At 34.9% G+C, this 22,503-nt stretch overlaps 1 protein-coding gene across 19 annotated transcripts in view; it reads left to right on the top strand.

Annotated features, from left to right (window-relative positions):
- Nucleotides 1-22,503, top strand: part of ROBO2 (roundabout guidance receptor 2) — a 1,378,235-nt gene that overhangs the window by 1,227,959 nt on the left and 127,773 nt on the right. For all 19 annotated transcript variants that reach the window (XM_063630541.1, XM_063630549.1, XM_063630540.1 and 16 more), the window contains exon 6: nt 20,911-21,038. In XM_063630541.1, the coding sequence (XP_063486611.1) occupies nt 20,911-21,038 (128 nt within the window). The remainder of the gene's footprint in view (nt 1-20,910; nt 21,039-22,503) is intronic.

Genomic DNA, 22,503 nt, shown 5'->3' with positions numbered 1-22,503 from the left:
GTGGATTTAACCAATTCTGAAAAAAAACATTAAAAAACAATAAAAATAATATAAATAAAAATACAGTATTACAATGATTTACGTAGCATTTAGATTAGATATGACAATCTACGATTATTTAAAGTTGCAGGAGGATGTACATAGGTTACATGCAAATACTACATTATTTTTTTTTTTTTTTTTTTGAGACGGAGTCTCGCTCTGTTGCCCAGGCTGGAGTGCAGTGGTGTGATCTCGGCTCACTGCAAGCTCCGCCTCCCGGGTTCACACCATTCTCCTGCCTCAGCCTCTCCAAGTAGCTGGGACTACAGGCGCCACCACCACGCCCGGATAATTTTTTTTTGTATTTTTAGTAGAGATGGGGTTTCACCGTGGTCTCGATCTCCTGACCTCGTGATCCGCCCACCTCAGCCCCCCAAAGTGCTGAGATTACAAGCGTGAGCCACCGCGCCCGGCCACTACATTATTTTATATAAAGGATTTGAATGTCCCCAGATTTTGGTATTTTCAGGGTTGTGGGGATGGCAGTCCTGGAACTAACCCCCAGTGGATACTGAGGGAGGACTATATATACATCTAGAATGATGAACTCTTCTAGCATATTGATAGTTTAATTCATCTTTCACATTCACTGTCTAACAAAGTTCTCAGACCAAATTTAAGTGTACTAAAATATGGTGATATTAAAATTCTGGTGATATTAAAATAATAACAATTCTATATTTTAAAATAGTTTAAATAATGGAACTGGATTGTTTGTAACTCGAAGGATAAATTATTGAGGGGATGGATAGATACCCCGTTCTCTATGATGTGCTTATTTCACACCGCATGCCTGTATCAAAACTTCTCACGTACCCTACTATGTACCCACAAAAAATTTTAAATATAAATTTTTTTAAAAAATATATAAATGGCTGGGCTCGGTGGCTCACACCTGTAATCCCAGCACTTTGGGAAGTCGAGGCAGGCGGATCACGAGGTCAGGAGATCTAGACCATCCTGGCTAACACGGTGAAACCCCGTCTGTACTAAAAATAAAAAAAAATTAGCCGGGCGTGGTGGCGGGCGCCTGTAGTCCCAGCTACTCGGGAGGCTGAGGCAGAAGAATGGCGTGAACCCGGGAGGCGGAGCTTGCAGTGAGCCGAGATCGCGCCACTGCACTCCAGCCTGGGCGACAGAGCGAGACTCCGTCTCTAAATAAATAAATGAATAAATAAATAAATAAAATAATAATAAAGCTATTTGGAGGAAATAAAAAGTTTCTTCAAAAATAATAGGTACTAAGAGTATGATTTTTGCTAATTTCCTGATAATGATTGAATATCAATAGTTTCATGGATGGTTATGAGTTAACAGGTGGGACTGAGTTCCAGGCTATATATTTTCTACCCAATGAATTTTTTTTCATTTTTTTTAAAAACTATGTACTGGTCCCTCAGGAAAAGTTGTTATTTGATAGAATTATTTTAATTGGTATGAATTAAAAGAGAAGGGGTAAAAACAGAATTAATTTCTGAGATCCAGTATTACAATTACATGAACAAGGAATATATCTTTGTTAGTGTATGAAGGAGATATAATTGCCAAATATAAGGGATGTGAGGACAAATAGTTTCAAAGTATTTCAGGGTATACCCTGATCCACTTCAGTGAAGTCATTTTTTGGGGGATTTCTGTTTTAGCTGTTACATAGTGTAACTCACTGGTGCTTCATTTTAAAAAGCCACATTTGGAGGTGGGAGGTTAGCCCTAGGGCTCAGTGAGGCCTTGCCGAGAAATTAGAAGTCCCTCTGGGAAGTGATTCATCTTACAGATCTATGAGATAACATCATAATAAGATCTCAGTATAAAAATTCTGCCAGTTATTCTTATGAGCATGATGTTAAAATTACAAAAGGTATTGTAATACCATTCAACTTATTCATCAGTATAGACATTTGAAACCTTTATAAAGCCAATCTGGTTGGGTATGCTATGTCATTGCAATTCTTTAAATAAATGGCAGTTGTTATAAAAATATGTCCTATTTCTGACACGCGGTACTCACCAGTTAAGACATGCAGTGCAGTGCTTCTCAAAAAAAAAAAAAGTTCAATTAAAGCCATAAACATTCCAACCCACTAACTCACATTTTCTAACAGTTTGTCCAAATATTTACCACCACAAATAACAGAAACAAAAAAGTAAAAGAGACCTGTTATCTTTATTTGAGAGATTATTTAAAAGTGAGAAAGAAAATGCTTTTGTCTTCATTATGAACGTAATTTATAGTAAGACATATATATATAGTTGATTTTCTCAAACGTAAACCCCAAATCGCCAGACTAATCAAATATTATATATTAAGAATTATTTCAAAAATAACCCTATTCATTGAATATTATGTGTTGATATTTCAAGAAATAAAGATTGTTCTCAAGGATTTTAGTAGGGAGTGTGAGATATGCATAACATTATTAAATAAGGTGAACTATATAAAAACTATGATATTTGAGGCTCCTTATGGCTTCAGAAAATAAAAGATAGTCTATTCCTATATGAAACTAGAGATAGGTCTGAAAGGGAAAATTGAATTTTCATAGCGGAGCTGCAATGGCTATTTCAAAAGGAAGCAGGATGAAAAAGCTTTGGAAAGCATGGGCCAACAATTAGTGATTCGGTTTGCCTGGAACATAGAGGAGTGGCACTTAAGACCACAAAGGTTAGTTGAGGTTCAATTATGAAAGCCTTTAATTTCAAGTGAAGTGTTTATATGGAATACACCATAAAATGGGGATTAATTGAAGCACGTTGAATAGAAATGTATCTTTGTGTCTACGTTTAGAAAATTGATTCTTTTATGTAGAGTAGCTTGGAACAGAGAAAGTTTGGTGGGCACACCTGGTAGGAAGCTGTTTGAAATATAGTTTAGGGAATACATTGAGTGTATTGTGTGAGTTACACAAATATGGACATTAATACAAGTGGTAATACAAGAAAACCTTTTTTTTTCAATTGGCAAATAATTGTATGTCAGAGTTATTAGAAAAAGAGAGATTAAAAAGTAATGCCGAGGTTTGTAACGTGGGTGCCTGGTCAAAAGGTGTTGTATTCAATAAATAGAGAAGTCAAAATGTGTTATTCAGTGTCATCATTTTTAATCATGTGATAGTATTTTCTGTCACTGAATCCAAGGTAGAATTGATTGTGAGATTTAATAGTACTTTTTCTCTGAGTTAAGGAGAGGAAAAATGACCAAATCAACTATGATATGCCATCTATGCTAAGATGATTCCTAATTTTGGAGGTGTTAAAATATAAAAATGTGCATCGTACAATATATTAAATATGGGAGTAATAGCTAATATTTAAAGTGCTTTCCTTAGAAATAACTCATTTAATCTTCTCATTTTTCTTATGAAACAGGAACTCTTACCGTTGTTATTTGATAAATGAAGAATCTGAGGGGTGAATTTAAATGATAGAGATTTGAATCCAAATCCGAATCCAAGGCCCACTTTCTTGACTACTATATAGAGTAATTCATTTCTAGTAAAACATATTTAAAAATAATAGCATAAACTAATTTTATTTTAAGGGCTCACTGGCTTTCTGCTTAGTGGATACACAATATTTTTAATTAATGCTTCCAACAGCCTTAAAGTATGAATCCCTTCTTTAAACAGAGGAGAAAACTGAAGGTTAGAGACAGTGAAACACATGCTCACGGTCACAGGAAACATAGTAACAAAACTGGATTCAATCCTCAGGTCTCTCTAATATTAAAAGCTTGTGCTCATGGCTTATGTTGGACCCAGGACCCCCTTCATTCCATGTGTTAGTCAATGGCTGGTGACATTGTGTTTGTATATTTCTGTATAGCTTTCTAACTTGAACAAACTCATACAGAGTCCGAAGTTCAGTAAACAGAAAATAAAGTGATTCTTCTACTCAAAATATACTGCATGGTGTCTCCATTGTGCACACTTGGAACAACTTTCTAAGAGAAAATAGTGCTCAGATCATCATTATTATAATTATTTGTTTATCCCCCCTACTCCCTTTGCCTTATTTATCTTCAATCCTAACAATCCTAAATATCCAGTCCTGTGACTGTCACATGGTGCTCACGAGTTAGGCCTTTAGTGCAGTGATTCTCAACTAGGGGCAAATTTGCTTCCCCCATTTCCTGATAGACATTGGGCAATGTCTGGAGACATTTTTGATTGCCACATTTGGGAGACTGGGTGCTGCTGGCATCTAGTGGGTAGACACCAAGAATGTGGCTAAACATCTTGCTATGCACAGGACAACTCCAACAGTAAAGAATAAATAATCTGACCCAAAATGCCGATGGAGTTGAGGTTAAGAAATGCTGACTTCATGGAAAAAACTATCTGGGCATTGCTCAGTTAGTTATTTTATGTAATTTTTATTTTTGTTTTTAATGTTAGGGCAAAAATAATAGAATATAATTCACTGAAATACACTTCAAAGATAATAATCTTTTTTTGTTGCCTGAGATATAATGGTTATACAAAATGAGATAAATGAATAATAGCATAATTTGGTTTGATGGAGGCATGTCATCATTTAACACAAGAAGGGGGCCTGTTGGTTTTCTAATGATTTGAGATGAATGTATACTTTTGCACCTTTTCTAGAATATATAAGGCAGATAATTTTTCTTTATATTCCTTGCACATCAAATAGTTGCTGAATTGACGAAACTAGTGAAGAATATCCTAATTAGAGAAGTGTCCGAACCTCATTTTCAAATAGACCTACAAACCCACAAGTTATGTGAAACATTTAATGATCAGAAGTGTTCCTATGAGGTTGTATGGAATTCATGAATTATTCCATAAACACTTTTCAAGAGGAAGTTTCTCTTGGCAAAAGAAAAAAGAAGAGAGGCTTTTGAATCTTCCACAGCATCCCGGACTGAACATCCCTCTGATAATGTAGTCACTTCCCTAGCTAGTTCTCAGTTTGAACACTGATGAAGGAGACTTCTTAGCATTTTTCCAACAAAGACAGCAAGGCTGCCAAATAGATGGCACATTCGGAAATGCATTTTACCAATGTTACCGTGAATGGGCTGTCTCTTATCATAGCATTTCTTCTTGCACACAGAAGACTGCAAGAATGGGCTCTGCCTATCTAAAAACTTCCAGTCTGAGCTGTGAGCTCTGTGGACTCTTGTGGATGTGATCCCTAAAGTCCTGTCCTAAAATGACTTAAAGTTGAGGTTAATTTCTACCCAAACACAACTATGAGATATATCTACTTTTCCAAATCTGATAATGCAATTTCTAGTCCTATTGTAAAACCAGTTTTGAAAGTGTTTAATCCAGTAAAACAATTATTTCTAAATGAAAGGATAACTTAACTTGCTTCCACAACTTTATTTGTTCCAATAGGAGCAAATGTTCTTCTTAGTTGTTCTTCTTAGTTGTAATATATTTGTATTTTTAACAGTAAATTTCCAAGTTCTACTTAGTCAAGAACTTATTGAAAATAATACCTGCAATATTTTTAAAGTATTTAAAAGTAACAAATTCAGGAAATTGCACCAGATTTTATTTAAATTATCTTTGAAAAGTTAGTGGAAAAATTGTCAAGAGTGTTGCATATTAAGGACAATAATGAACATAATGAAATAGTCCTTTCTGATCATGATAAACCAAAGAAACCCTTTCTCTATAATCTAATCTCTATAATGCTTTGGATTTGATCTTATATGAATGTAGAAAGAAGTACATGATTTCACAAAGCACATATGTATCTTGTTCTCAGAACTGCAGGGAGCTTCAATAATTGTTCTGATTTTCACTAAATTGAAAGTTCCAGCCACCTCTATATGTCTTTCTCAAAATGTTGCGAAGATACCTTTATATTTGAATCTCTAATCTTTAAATATGTATTTATATAGTATATATATTTTTAAAATATATAGTAAAATCTTGAAAGTTTTATATATTACAAAAATTTATATAAAACATATTATTATAAAATGTTATAAGCTATCTAGTAAAAGCATTATATATAAACGTATATATTGGCCGGGCGCGGTGGCTCACGCTTGTAATCCCAGCACTTTGGGAGGCTGAGGCAGGCAGATCATGAGGTCAGGAGATCGAGACCATGGTGAAACCCCATCTCTACTAAAAATACAAAAAAATTAGCTGGTCGTGGTGGCGGGTGCCTGTAGTCCCAGCTACTCGGGAGGCTGAGGCAGGAGAATGGCGTGAACCTGGGAGGCGGAGCTTGCAGTGAGCCGAGATTGCGCCACTGCAGTCCGGCCTGGGTGACAGAGCGAGACTCTGTCTCAAAAAAAAAAAAAAAAAAAAAAGTATATAGTAAAGGTTTAGAGATTTCTATATATATATAAGATAGTATAAGATAAATATATACATATTAAATATATAAATATATTTAAATCTCTAAATGTTTAGGAGTTCTCAATTCAGTGAAAACTAGAATGACTATAGTTGATACTAAAGTTCTCTGCATTTTCGGGCACAATAATGTCATTGTCAGTGATAGGTGAGTGCACTATCTGCAGCTATTCATAGTGTAATGACAATAATGACCACCATGTCAGTGATTTAAAATATTCTAAGTAAGTAAATTCTAAAATTGTGGCAAGTTCTTTGATATTAATATTTGATATAAATGAAGGGTTTATCAATAATGGAATCTGTTTATAATTTTTATCATATGCTTTTTAACTTAATTTTTATCTTAAAATTTTTTTAAAAAACAACATTTAGACCTTGCTCTTTTTTTACTGCTGAAGATCAAACTTTGGTTTTTTCATCTAGGCAACAGGGGTGCATGTGTGAGGGGAGAAAATGCATTTTTTTCTCAACTCTCATAAGTTTGTAGTTGGGATAGACTGCTTCAACAAAACACAGATTAACAAGAGAAAAAGCAAACAGGTTTATTAATGAGTGTAGCGTACGTCAAAATGAGAGAGGAGTAACTCAAAGCAGTGGTTTACAAGTCTGGTTTACGTATTATCTTCAACAAAGAACATCAGTTTTAGAAAAGTGACAAGACAAAGTAGTTGTAGGCTTCAAAGACAGGAGAATAGGAAAGAGTCGTTTGCTCCTACGGTGCCATCTCTGAGGTGATGAAGGTTGCAAGGGAGAAATTACAGCCTGTCTTCAGGTGGGAAGGTAGGAAGGAGGGTAGAAAGACCTTTTGTATTTGTAAATTTCTGTCCCATCTAAGCAAACACAAAGGAAAAGCAGCGAGTTCCCCTGCATCTTGTCTTCCCCAGCTTAACAATCCTTCATACATTAGGGCATGGTTTCCTTCATAAGGTTTTCAGGTTAAACAATAGAACAAAGACAGGCGTGAGCAAGGATATTCTATTTAACTTATATCTACCTTGAACTAGAGGTTAGGGGGTGGCTCCTGGGTCCTGTGAAAAACTGTGTTAATTGTGTTAATATTCAGAATTGGAAGGGATTGGACATAGAATATTTGAAGTGGAAAATGATGAATAGAAGATATAACTTGAACAAACTCAGACAGAGTTCAAAGTTCAGTAAACAGAAAATAAAGAAGTGATTCTTCTGCTCAAAATATACTGTGTGGTGTCTGCAGTGTCTCCTTTGTGCACACTTGGCATGTTGTCATGAGCAATATTTGATGCTGATGAAAGAATATAACCTTCCTCTTCCTGCATGTGTACAGCCTTCGTTTATTCCCTCATGAACAAATTTGTCATGGCTGCCTGCTAGGTTGAAGTAACTGTACTAAGTTCTGAGGATACAACTGTTAATAAAAGTGACAGGGCCATGCTTTTATGGAGATTGAAATCTAGAGGTATAAGTAGATATTAAATTAATCCTGTATCATCATAAGCAGAAGTAGTTGGGCTAAAGGGAGAGAGAGGTGGGAGGTATGGAGAGTGGGCCAGATGTGAAGGCTCAGCATATGCAGGGATGAAAGAGACAGCCCGAGAATTCTGGGGTATAGTTGAGTGCTTGAGTATAAGAGGGGACTGGTGAAGTGGCCAGAGACCAATGAGGATGTCACATATAGACTGAGTTCAGAAGTTTGAATTACTCCCTGAGCCCTCCAGAGAGCCAGTCAAGGGTGAATTGGAGTTTTTATTAGTCTACTGTATATATTTAAAGAAGATGGTAAACTGTTATATTAATATAAAATTGGGGTTTTGCCAGGCAAATGCAACATTAAAGCATTGGAACAAGGTAACTGAAGATATAGACAAGCAACTTATGGACCACGACATCTAAGCAGGGTAGAGAAAGTAAAGAAGATACAAAGCGTTGATAGACATGGAGGAAGAGGTTCAGTCTGTGAACTGAGTGAGGAAGACACAACCAAGGTCATGGCAGGATCAGACATTTGAACCTCAGATTTCAAAGGCCAGAGGGGACAATGGCCAAAGAGAGATGGAGACGATAATGTCACTGGAGGAGGTTATAAGAATTAAGTGAGGTCAGCCGTGGAAAATGTTAGGTGACATTTATTGAGGATTTACTATGTGCCTTGTGCAAATCTCAAAATGAATCGTTTAGTTCTTACAACAGCGCTGTGAGGTAGGGCCTTTTCATTATCATCTTAAGGAAGAAGAAATTCTAAATATTTCATTTGAAAACTGGATGACAGGAGACTCAATGAAGCTGAATTTTGTTTTGGTTTGCTGTATTTTATTTGCGTGAGAGAAAATAAGTATCCCATTCAAGTAATATTTATTGAGTAATTACTCTCTGTCAGACACGGAGTAATTGCTTGGAATGGTTGGAGGTGTGGTCTTCATTTTCCTTCAGAGGGCAAACACTCAGGAAAGAGCCAGATTTGCATTAAGGCATGGAGAAGACATATCTGAGAAAGACAGATGAGAAGGACACTTCACAAATCAGGAAACAGGTAGTTTAGAAAGCACAGTGAAAAATCCTTATGGAGATGGCCACAAAAATTTTGTGAGGGATTATATTAGAGGAGATAAAACTCATTTCAGAGGAAATGAAATACGAAAGAATGAGACGACAGGAGAAGATGGAAACTTGGGCAATGAACAAAAACAACGGGCTGGGAACTTTACAGCTGGCCACAAATTTGCCAAGAGAATTAATCCCTGGAGCCTCCCATGTCTGCTGTAGGAATGTCAGATGGGAGAGACGGGCACTCAGAAGACAGCCACAGGCTACACTGGTTAAAACATGGAAGGAGTTCTGGTTTAGGGTGAGCAGGATGCTTTGACGTCTGAAAGACCCCAGCTGAAGTTTGGTTTCATTGCCCACACTCCAGAGAGAGGCTCTAGCTCCAAGGTGGTCAGTACCCAAATTCCTTGGCATCGGTTCAAGTCCTAGTCTTTTTAGTCTAGTTACCTTTTGAGCTGAAATCTGCACTTCATTAAATCAGCTATTGTCCAATTGTGGTAAACATCTTTTGGTTTGTATGTCTTTGCTTAGTTCTTTAGTTGGAAAATGTCTTGCTCTCTGAGCTGTGCTAAAGGAAGATTAGCATAGGGGTTTGTGTTTATCGGTCAGCCAGATGAGAAAGCCAGTGGCCACTGGAGGATGAAGGTAAGCAAGGGTAGAATATGGTAAGTTGAGAGAGGCTAAAATATTGTTTGATTTGGTTAATTAAGGTAAGGATGCCATCATATTTCAAGTTTCATTGTGGTTTTCTGTAGAGGCCTTCAGAACAGAACAGCAAGTACACTTGAATGGTAACCTTGCTTCTTACTATTTCCCTGCAAGTGTAACCTCCCAGGATTTTTTATTTCTTTCATTTTACAATGAATGCTGTGAAAATTTTTATTTTCTTAAAAGGATGTCTGTCTCTCCTACTTCTCTAAGGTGCCCTGCCCAGAAATTGCTTGCAACCTCGTCCCTAAGAGAATCGCAAATATTCACCTCACCCAAACTGTAAACATTAGCCTGCATTATAATTGTAGATAAAAAGAAAAGTGTGACCTGTGGTTGTCTATAGATTAAAAACAAAGACTTAGTCTGTACCAACAAAATACTGGCTTATTGTGTTCATTTTGCGGTCTTAGACCTCAAAGGTGATTTAAATAAGAGCTTGCCTTTAGAATACACCTTAAATATTAAAGATTAAGAAAGCATCATATGGAATTAAATTGCCAAGAAGTGCTTATGTGATTCTTAGTAAGAGTTTCAAGTGTTGCCTGTGCAAAGATATTACTTGAAAAATTGTGAATAGAGAGATCATTTTAGAAAAATTGAGCAACTTTTCCTATTTTCTGCTCTCAAAATTGAAAGAGGTAAGAGATTTAGCTTTCTGCAGGAAAGTTTATATTTCATAGAAGTGTGCCTTGAATAAACTTGTGAGTTACTAAAATGCATGTTTTAATGTAATTGAATAACACTGTCACTAAGTTCTAGATGCATGTATCTCCATGTCCATAACATGGTACAGTGGAACTGATTAGTTAGTGGGTATGTATAAAAAATAAATACAGGGTTCCAAAAGATGAGTAAGTGATTTTATCCTAAAAATTCTTCTGTTGAAAGTAAGACAGTACACTATGTGACATTTTCATAGAAAGCTCCATAGTGAAAGTTTCTTGAATTATGGAACTATGGAATGCCTGTAATTATAGACCTTTACTTTCTGAAAGAGTCTGAAACGAATAGGTTGACCTTCAGCTATTTGCATTGAGTAGAAGTGTTTCAAAAATTGAAAACAAACTTTTCAAGTCTCCTTAAAGGGAAAGAAACATTTACTCATATAGACATTAAATGTTTCCTGGTTCAATTCATAGTTTTTACTATTGGCCAACTTTAATGATTAATACAGCAGATGCATAATAAAATTTTAAGTGCTAATTCAAAACACTTGTTCTAGAATTGGAGCCAGAAATCTTCTAATAAGAAGTAGTAGGTGATTTCAAAAACTAAACATGTTGAGAAAATACATTTCCTTCCACGAAGAACAAAGGTGCTTTTGAGATGAGAATGGCCAGTCAGGAAGCTATATTTATAGAGTCCTTACATAATTCAAACAAGGTGATGAGATACACAGGCTTGAACTGAGCATGATAAAATTCCAGTTGGTAATAAAAGTTTTAATTTATATTCTTAATTTTTTTCTCCTCCTAAATTCTATGTTCATTGTGGCTTGGGAATCCCTAAATTGTCTGAATTATATTCTTAAAAGCTAGAAAATCATGAGAAGTTCCTACCCTTGAGGCTTAATGTGCATCAAGAATTGCAAAGTGTGAGTAATGAATGAAATGTGGTTATAAAATTTTGTCAGTTTTCAATTCCTGTTTGATATTTTAAAAGTAAATTTAGTCATATAGGAAATCTTTCCACTAGGTATGAAAGCAGGTATGTTTATGAGGAAAAAATAACATAGATTCTTTTATTTAAATTTGGAAAGTTTAGAGTGTAGTAGTTTTTTTCTTAAAGCATACTTAATATTTCTCTTTTGAAGCACTTTTAAGATTGTTCATCAAATGTAAGATCACACACAAACAGAGTGTTGCATGCAAACTGTGGGTTTTAAGTATTAAAATAAATTTACTTTGTTTATCATTCAGCTGAACAGATGGTAATGATTTTGACACAATTCAGTTTTCATTTTCTTTTTTTCTTCCTTGAGAAAAAAAAAAAAAAACACCACAAAAACACAGAGCTTCTTTTCCACTTTGTCACAGCTGGTTACCAATCAATCTCAATTCACGGTACAGTGATGATAGCACATGTTGTCCAGGGGCCAAATCTGATTGGGTTGCATTTTTCAGCAGTGTTTCATATCAGAAAAAATAAGGTATCTCTATGGTGGGGACTGTCAGCACACGATTGTACAACTCTCATTAATCAAACTTGGCAACAATGACTGCATTTATTTAAGTCAAAGACTAGCAGATTTCAAAAGGAAAATCATCAAATTTCTATTTGAATATCCTCATCAGTAACGTTTTTTCATCTGTTTCTTTTTTTCTTGGTTTTAATTACAGCCAATGATACCTTCTACACTGACACTGATCATTACATATGATCAACCTCCCGTGTTGATCGTATATAGTAGAATATTATACCATGTTACAAAGTAGCTGTTTCATACCAAAATAAACTCCACTTATTAAAAATTTATTCTAGACTGCTTAAAGAAGGCTAAATGCAATTAAAAGCAAAATATAAATACCTTTGATTGTTTAATAGGAGAATAATGTTAAAGGATATATACATCAGGAAAAACATGTATGAACCTCCTGGGGTTACAGTTGGTGTTAGAGGAATATTGAGAAAAAAATATTGATAAAGTTAGTTTCTGGAGGTTTTGAAACTGAACACAAAGTCACCAATACATAAATACCTACTTGCCCAATGCAAATGCACACAGAGCAATAAACACATACATCCAATAGAAAATGCATGCTGCTGTTTGTTAGAAAAATAAACGTACTTATAAAGAGTTCCAGTCACTTTATAACTTGAGAGAGCAATGTCAGTATTTTCTGTAAAATTGTATTTGGAAACAGGCATTTTCTCTAAGTTATTTACTGCTGTGCAATTATATGTAAAGTCCTGTTGTACACTATAAAGATGTCTTTAAATGTAAGGAAATATTATTTGTAACTTATCGTTTCACTCTGTCAATATTTGCTTTGAAGGGAGAAATGCATATTTTCCCAATTTTCCAACGTAATGGTTACAATGAGATTAATATTAAACATGGACCAATGTATCTAGAAAGAAATCTAAGAAATAAGGCCACATTTATTAGACCTGGGAAAATACTTGAAACCTATTAGTTTTAGGGAGCAAGTTATTGTCTTAGGGAAACCATGACGCATGAGGGAAAGCAGAGACTGGTAGTAGATAGTCACAAGAGTTTTTCCCCAACTGTAACTGCCTCCATATGTGGCTTTGGGAAAGAAACTTCGTCATGTTTTGCTTCAGATTGCCTACATGTGGAATTAGTAATGAGCCAACCATTTACATTCTAGATTTTGAAGTTAGTTAGATATAATTTCTTTAAAAATAGTCTTAAGAAATGTAACTTAAGCTTTTGCAGATAGGAGTTAATCTGATCACAATTACAGGCCTATCCTTTCTATGACCTGAGACGCTTCTTAATGTAAATATTCATAAAGGTATCATAATTTGATTGAGTCTTCCGGGATTTTTGTAGGTGCTGTCAGACTAGCGACTGGCATAGTGGGTCGGTGATGTTGGGAGGAACACTGGTGTCTGCATGGTGTACGATTGTATTAGGTTTGTTGAGTCAGCAGAGTGAGGAAGCAGAAAGAGCTTGTACTTTGGAGTAAGATCTTGATTTGAAAATTCAAATTTGTATGTTAAAAATGTCCACGTTTTAAATTATGTCAATTGTTTAAATAATTTTAAACACACACACACAACTACAAATTTATACAATCTAAGGTAAACTTCAATACCCAGACCATGAGACCTGAATTCTAATAACAACAGCCATTAAAAGCTTAACTGTGATGTTAACCATTTATTCTTTGAACCCGTCAGGAAAAAATTCTGAGAAGCAGCTACTCTTTTGGTAGTATGTCCCCTGCTTACTTTAATTTCCTTGTATGGATTCATACATCAGGATTTTTCAAAATTGAATGCCTATATTGTCCCTTGGTAAAAAGCTGGGTAAAAATCTTTGTAATATAGTTGATGAAGATTGCACCAGGAGACTTAGATTCCAATACAGTCTAAACCTTTGCTACCGATGAATTCCAGGGCACTGGATAACAACTATTTTTCTAATATTAAAATTAGGATATTAGATTAGGCTCAATAATTTTGAAATTCTTTACTATGTCTCAGAATGTATGATCTGTTAGTGTCTTGAAATAACCAATTTTCATGTATTTTCTTATTATTGCATAGTAAAAGAGTATTTTTATCTATTATCCTAGAGGTACTTTATTTAGGCTCCATATGTTCTCCTTTAATATTAATAATATTGGATTAGCTGAATATTTTCATGTTCACTCATTCATATCTTCATGGTTTTCTAGACTTTAACGAAGTTCTTTGAAATTATTATTTTTACACATGCTATAATTCCTTTCTTAAAAAACAAGGAATAAAATTGAAAATAATATTCCAATTTGTGCTATGCCAGATTTTATAAATGTCTAAGAACAGCTATACGGTTTGCTTTCAGTTTGAAATTTGTATATGCACATTTTCTAATTTTTAAAATGGGGGAAATAATAGCTTCCCACCTTGCCTACCAGAATTGTTATAAGGATAAATGAAAGAGTATATTTGAGAATACTATGCAAATATATTTTTATTGTCATATTTTATTTTCATAAGACATGTGACTTGAAAGCGCCCTACCAAAACAATGAGCTTATATATTTGAAAGCATGGAACAAAACATCAAGCTTACATTGTTTTCTCTCAGTCTTCACATTTGTTTTATACATTCTGCTAAAATTACTTCATTTATTTTGGTGGAGAGAGAGAAATTATTTATTTATTCATGTTACTGATTTACAGAGGGTAATTTATTAATGATAATATGTAAACCATATGTGTAGATTGCCACTCAAATTGCCAGGTTATCTCCATATAGCTAGTAGCATTAATGTATTAAATATTCCAAGTTCTTACATTTTCAATATCATATCAATATGAATTTAACTTACATTTCAGAGCTAATTGCTGGTATATAAACACAGCATTACTATGCTTCTTGATACAATATCTTGTTATATTTCAAATTCGTTAATCTCTCAGTACTGCATATAATCGTTGCACTGGTAACCATGCTATAAAGAAGTAGAGAAGAATTTCAAGCATTTGCTGATGCATCATCATTTTTTCAATAAGCATTCATTGAACACCTCCAATATCTCAGGCACTGCTTGGTTAGACTTGGGTTATACAGTTTAAAGCAAGAGAGAACCAGTCCTCATTCCCATGGAACATACATGCTCTTGGAAATAAAGAAGCCAAGAAATAAGGAAACAAAAGATGTGGTAGAGATATGTGCTTTGAAGAAAATAAAACGTATTAAAAAGTGACAAAAGAAATATGAAAGCAAAGAATAAAAAGAAAGTAATTTTTTAAAAGTAACTGGATTGGTGGATAGCAACTAGAATTCTTAGGCAGGAAAGACATGTGTGAGGGAATGATATTTGGGTCATCCTGAAAGTCAGAAAGGGTCAGCCATGGAAAACACAGTGGAAGAACATTCCAAGAATTTGCAAAAGTATTACAGAGACACAGAACTGGCTTCTTACATTGAACAAGCAGAAGAGAAGCCATGTGACTGGAACAGCATGAACATGAAGTTTGAGAGGTAGGCAAGGACCAGATTATCTAAAGCTTTAAACACCATAAATAAATAGGTTTTATTATGAGTGACCGAATGAGAAGCCATTGGATGGTTTCGAAGAGTTCAGTGACATAATCAGATTTATGTTTGTCAATCAGTAAATCTGTCCTGAAGCTCTTAATTCCCTTTGAAGCCCTGACGTAAAATAACTGCTGTTACAGTCGTCCCTTCTGATTTGCAGTTTTGTACTTTCTCTTTGTGGCTTCAGTTACCCTTGGTCAACTGTGGTTCAAAAATATTAAATGAAAATGTCCAGAAATAAACAATTCATCAGATGTATACTGCACAGCATTCTGAGTAACATGATGAAAGCTTGCACTGTCCAGCTTCATTCTACCAAGACAGGAAGCATCCCTTTGTCCAGCATGTCCACGCTATGCACACTACCTGCCAGTTAGTCACTTAGTAGAAGCTCTCGGTTATCAGATTGACTGTCCCGTGTAGTGTATTTGTAGTTCAGTACCATCTGTGGTTTCAGGCATCTACTAAGAGTCTTGGAACATTTTCCCTCCAAATAAAGGGGGATTACTGTACAGTATATGGTTGCTGTTATTAGGAATTGTTGACCTGAAGATGAGATAATTCATAAGAAACCCAAAATTGAAAAAGCTCTCTTGTAGGAGAGAGAGTATACTTTTCTGTTTGGCACAAGGAGTAGTATTATTAGTAGTAACTTTGGGAAGAAAGGTTATCATATGTTATCATATATAGAAGACCTTCTAATAGAGATGTTCAAAGATAGAATAGACCACTTGTCATAGGAGCAAGCGGGAGGACTGATTGGTTGCATGCTGCAGATAGGATTCAAGTGTTGATGGATGGTTGAAGAAGGTGAACTTTTAAAGATTTCATTTAGCCTAATGAGTCAATCACTTTATATATATTCAAAGTATTCTGATATAAATACATCATATAAACTGCTGATAATACTTGCAGTCTTTCCTCAGGCAAATATTCAGTGAGAAATGAGAATTTAAAAGATTGTGAGCATTTCAATAACTAAGTACTCGAAGTCTGTTTGTTTTTAAATTACAATATCCCAATATGATGGGTCATAGCAAGACATGTATTGTAGCATTTACTTCTAGTTGGAGAAAGACAAGGCATGGCCCCGGGAGATGTCTGTTAGCTGGAGAGAGCCTCGGAGGTAGCTCTGGTCTACCCTAATGTGCACTCAGACATCATTTCACTAGGCTCTGAATCCTATCAAGTTGTGTATCCCCAAATTTTGATGCAATGTGTAGATGTGTCATCAGCATTTCTTGAATAAAATAATGAAATGTTTATTATAATCTTTTCAAACTTCAGTGATCATCAAGGAGAAATTAAAAGGTGACAATGATAATGAGCATCTACTAATTCCTATGAACTATGCTGGGCACTGTTATAGGCAAGACCATTAAAAATTATTACCCGGCTGGGCGCGGTGGCTCACGCTTGTAATCCCAGCACTTTGGGAGGCCGAGGCGGGTGGATCACGAGGTCAGGAGATCGAGACCATGGTGAAACCCCGTCTCTACTAAAAATACAAAAAATTAGCCGGGCGTGGTGGCGGGCGCCTGTAGTCCCAGCTACTCGGAGAGGCTGAGGCAGGAGAATGGCGTGAACCCGGGAGGCGGAGCTTGCAGTGAGCCGAGATTGGGCCACTGCACTCCAGCCTGGGCGACAGAGCGAGACTCCGCCTCCAAAAAAAAAAAAAAAAATTATTACCCAAAACTTCTTTTTACTCCAAAGCATACCTGTCTCCCTGGGAATGGATTTAGTTACTTTCCGTACTTACATGTTTTCTAACAAACCTGGCCCATGTGACCAGACTATTGGCCTTGGCCATAGTTTTACAATCTATATCTGAAAACCTGTTCTATAGGTAGAAAAAAAATGGATTTGCTGTTTGATTTTAATGGCACAGTCTCTTTGAAAGGTAGTCTCTTTTATTAGTTGTTAAGATTAATTCATTTTATTCTTTCCAAGTAATATTTAATTTTAACTTTCCACAAGGAAGGTAATATGCAATCATAGAATGCACAATTACTTTTATCCCTGATCAATGTACAATTAATTAAAAAACAAACAAAATCTCATTCCTATTCTTGTTTCCACCGTCCTTTAAAATAATAAAAAAACCTCAGGAAGTCAGATTTCAGACTTAGTTTGGGTTCAAATGTTATGTATTTTATAATTTTTAAATAAACACTTAATTTTTTTTTAATTTCAACCTTTATTTTAGATTTGGAGGTACATGTACAGGTTTGTGACATGGGTATATTGTGTGACAGTGAGGTTTGGGGTACAAATTGTGTCATCACCCAGAAAGTGAGCATATTACCCAACAGATAGTTTTTCAGCCCTTGAACCCCTCCTTCTCTCTTTCCTCTAGTGTCTGTTGTTTCCATCTGTATATCCATGTGTACCCAATTTTCAGCTTCCACTTATAAGTGAGAACATGATTCCCTTCTTTTTTATGGCTGTGTAGTATTCCACAGTATATATGCATCACATTTTCTTTATTCAATCCACTGTTGATGGGCACCCAGGTTGATTCCATGTCTTTGCTATTATGAATAGTGCTGCAATAAACATATAAATGCTTGTGGGTTATTTTGATAAAACGATTTATTTTCTTTTGGGTATATACACGGTAATTGGATTGCTGAGTCAAATGGTAATTCTGTTTTAAGTTCTTTGAGACATCTCCAAACTGCTTTCCCCAGTGTCTGAACTAATTTACGTTCTCACCAGCAGTGTGTAAGCATTCTCTTTTTTCCACAGCATCATCAGCATGTGTTATTTTTTGACTTTTTAATAGTAGCCATTCTGACTGGTGTGAAACGGTATCTCATTGTGGTTTTGATTTGCAGTTCTTTGATGATTTGAATAAACAAGTTTTTTTTTTAACTAAAGCAGGAGATCACTTTTACATTTTATTTAGCTTCCATGTTGTCTTCTGTGTAATGAATGTCTCTAATGTGAAGTAAAATGTTGTCATATGCTATAACTAAATATTTGCTGAATATGAAATTATTTTTCTGTCCAAATTATGTAGTTATGTGTCTTACTGTTTTAAGTTAGCGTTTAAAAATTAAACTATTTTCTTGCAGAGAAGAAGTACACATAGAATGAGAAAAGTGACACATTCAGAGTCAGGGTTTTAATTCTGGTTTTTCTGTTTATTAATAACATGACTTTGAGCAGGTCATTTTACTTGCCTAAGTGTCAGTTTTCTCATCTATGAAATAACAATTTCTAATTCAGAATAAAGTTTTGCGGATACTATGAACAATGTGTGCAGTTATTTTTTTAACAGAGGTAACATTCAATTGTTTTCTCAATGACAAATCGAAATAATGTACGATATAGATATCTTTTATTAACTTGGAATCATGGCTTCACATATATATTGATCCAGAAAAGACTTTTTAGACCATTAACTTTATCTCCTCTTTTAGCTCTTGAAAAAACTCAGCTATAGGGCCATGTGGAGACTTCTGAAAGTCAAACAACAAGAATAAATAGCTAAACAGTAGTCAAGAATTCAATTGTTTTAGATGAATTGGAAATGGCTGCAAAATACAGTATTTAAATGTTTCTATCTTACAACTAAGCATGTCATGCAGTTCGTAGGCAAACTGTAGAAAAGATTATTTTTATTAGACATTAAATATATCACCAGTAACTTTTCTGAAGTCATTATCAAAATAATTGTTTTTCTCACATTTTTACTGGCAAAGTGAAGCAGAAAGTGTTTATCCGTATGCATTTTAGCTTAGTACTTGCTCTAAACTATAAATACACAGGTAAAGTAATTTGAAGTCTTGAAGCCATTCACAGTTGGCCTTTATATCAGCAGGAAACAAGATATGTATCATGTATTCACCACTAGTGTTTCTTGAGCTACTTGTAGGTGGAATAATAACAGCTAACATGTATTGTGCTTTTTGTGTGCCTGTTTTAAGTACTTTATATGTCCTTTAAAGCTCACACTCACTCCATGAACTAGATGTTGTCTTTAGCACTTATTTTGCTAATGAGGAAATAGAGACCGAGAAAATTTAAGTATATTGCCAACCCTTATGAGCGTATTAAGAGGCCAAGTCCATGGATACAACTCTGGCCATTGTGCTCCTGAACCCGTGCTCTTAACCACTTGATCACCCTACTGGATGTTAAAAACTCTACGTTTGGGAGTGTGGATATTGCAGTGAGTGCAGCAGACAAGATCTCTGCCTTCATCAAGATAGATAACAATACAAAATGTAACTAAGTGCAGAATTATTGCTGTAGCAATAAGTTTTCAAAAAGGGAGTAATTCGATTTTTATAGTATGGTAATGGATGGCTTCACAATGAAAGCAGTGGATAAGACAGTAGTGGATAAGTTTTTTCCCTAAGCACTTATGACATATTTAATAAGCAGAATTTTAAGGCAAAACTTGCAGACAGAAAAGTAACCATGATAATTAAAGGATGCAGGAGTAAGGGTAGTTAAGTTTAGTTGGCATGACTGATATATAGACAATGCTTTTTGTCATGTAAACGTCTGTAAATTAGGACTATATTAGTTCATGCCTTAGCCTCTAATAAAGTTAAGCTGGATTATTCTTCTAGCTAAAGCTAGAAGTAGAAGACATCTGGTTATGGTAGTTTTAAATGCAAGCCTAAAATGTTTGTGTTTGTCTTGAAAACAATAGGAAGTCGCAGCTAGTTTTGAGCAGGCACAACCAATTAAAACGATATTTTGGAAACATGGATCTAACTGTGGTATGTATGAGGAAGAGAAGCAAGGTGGCCACTCAGAAACTATTGCAAAATGTGTGTTTGAAATGAAAACCACTGGTAAATATCAGGAGGAAAGATCACATGTGAAAAAAATGATAGCTGGATTATTTAGTTTGTGTAACTGTAATTCTTAGAATTAAATAAGAATATCTTCTCATGCAGGTACTCCCACATTTTTGGCGTTACAGTGTTTGCTGACCCACTTTGTTAGTCTGCTTCATTAATGAAATGGAGGTAAAACCATAAATGCACGTGAACGAGCTGAGGATGTGCATTTCCAAAAATCACTCCAAGGCATGCTGATGTTTCAGGAGTTAATGTTCCTTATTTAAAAATTCATTACATACCCTGAATTCTTTTAACTAACGCCCATTTTGTCAATTTGCCAACAAATAAGAGAAAAATTTTGTTCTTTAATATATTTCGGCTCTCTAATATCCAAGGTGCCTAAAAATCATATTATTGAACACAATGTGACTAATGAAATATAACTCACCAAGAAACTGAGATGTATACTATTTCCTTTAGTAGTCAAGAGCTACCAAATAAAGGTCAAAGTGCTAATTATGCCTTTGATAGTTGTGAAGTGGAAAGAATTGTATACATATGTGAAGTATAGGTAACTGACAAGCAGCTAAAGATCAGATATGAAATTGATTTTATTAGCAATATCTTTAAGTAATTGCACTTTATGGCTGATGTGTGTGTGTATTTGTGTTTAGGTAAAATACAGTATAAAAAGAAAAATGAAGATGAATACTTAATGTTATTATCCATATAGCTACTACTATTTAATAAAACCAGTTCATATTCTACACAGGTATGACATCAAAGATGATTACACACTAAGAATTAAAAAGACCATGAGTACAGATGAAGGCACCTATATGTGTATTGCTGAGAATCGGGTTGGAAAAATGGAAGCCTCTGCTACCCTCACCGTCCGAGGTAAGAGATTTAAGATGTCAAAGATAATTGAACCGGGAGACTAATATTTGGTTAAATTGGTAAGTGAACTTACAATCAAAATAATGAATTATGCTGTTTTGTTGTACTAAAATGCCTAGATTTTGTGTCCTCTCTATCATTAATTGAAATAAAATTACTTTCAGTATTTAGTTCCAAATGATGATAATTTAAAAGGATTAATTCTTAGTAAATTGCTTATATGGTTTAATGTTAATAGTTTATATGGCTTAAAAGTAAATCTTAAAAATAGAAAGGATCTATACTACTCTTTTCATTTCCATTGCTTTCAACTACTTACTGCTTTTAAATGTCATCAGTTTCAAAGGTACTCTCATGTCTTCTGTTTACTAGTTTGTCACTTTATACTAGTAGCATACTGTTTTGAAGTCCTTTTTAATGTCAGCATTCAAAACAGCAATCTGAGAAAACTAGCAATGCTTCCAAAGGTGAAAATGAACACAGAGGAGCTCTCCAGGCTTGAGATAATCTGATTTAGAGACTGATTTGTGAAGTTCATTGGCCTTAAATAATTGAAATAGTCAGTGCTGCTCTTGTAATAACTTTCACTTTCTGGGTGTCATGCACTTCCTCAGTCATGGAATAATGTTCATTTATAGACTCACTGGTATTGCTTATAAGTGAAAGGAAGCATTACTTAACTTTACAGTGCACTAGAATAAAGGAACTGTCTTTTCAGTGGAACTTGTTGATCACGTGAGGTAAATTATATATTTCAAGGTACCAAGTAGACACTTAACACTTATTCTTGAAATAGACATTACCCATGGCATCATTTACACTCATAGAAAAATCAAACGAAGATAGGCAAGCCCATCCTTTCTCCCACTACTAACCGTGCCTCCTTCTCTCATCCTTCGTGATAAAGAGATTGGCTGCATGTTTTCATCCAAGTCTCAGTTACATCTTACCCCAGTTAGTCATACCTGTGACTAAATACCTTGTGCAGCTTTGCTCCCAAAAGGTTTCAGAAGGTTAGGAAAAAGGTTTGGAGAAGTTTCAAGTTGCAGGAAAGGTGTCAGGGATTCTCAGGTTAGTCCTTCATGTGGTAAGAAAAAGGATTTTTACCAGATTTATGATTTGGGCTTCAAATCATACAAAACTCAATTACCTCCAGGTTATTATTAGGAGACAGGCACTTTGGATACCTGGAAAAATGTTGGTGCTTTTCATACTACTCAGTTGCTCCATTCTTATTTCACCTAATCCATTTTTTCTTCTGTAGACATTCTAGTGTGAATTTAGACACAAAACATATTTAGACACAATTGACAGCTAGTTGCATAAAAACATTTTAACTCTTCGTTAGTTAGCGGGTCATAAAGGACTATGATCATATATGAATTGAATATATATAAAATATGGATTATGTAGGATGAAAATCTGATAACCTTTGTAAGCCAATGAACACACTTTATTTAACTCA

The sequence above is a fragment of the Symphalangus syndactylus genome, chromosome 21 (assembly GCF_028878055.3).
Source record: "Symphalangus syndactylus isolate Jambi chromosome 21, NHGRI_mSymSyn1-v2.1_pri, whole genome shotgun sequence".
NCBI classification, from domain to species: Eukaryota; Metazoa; Chordata; class Mammalia; order Primates; family Hylobatidae; genus Symphalangus; species Symphalangus syndactylus.
Note: the sequence above shows the minus strand (reverse complement) of the source record. Positions and strands in the feature narration are given on the sequence as shown.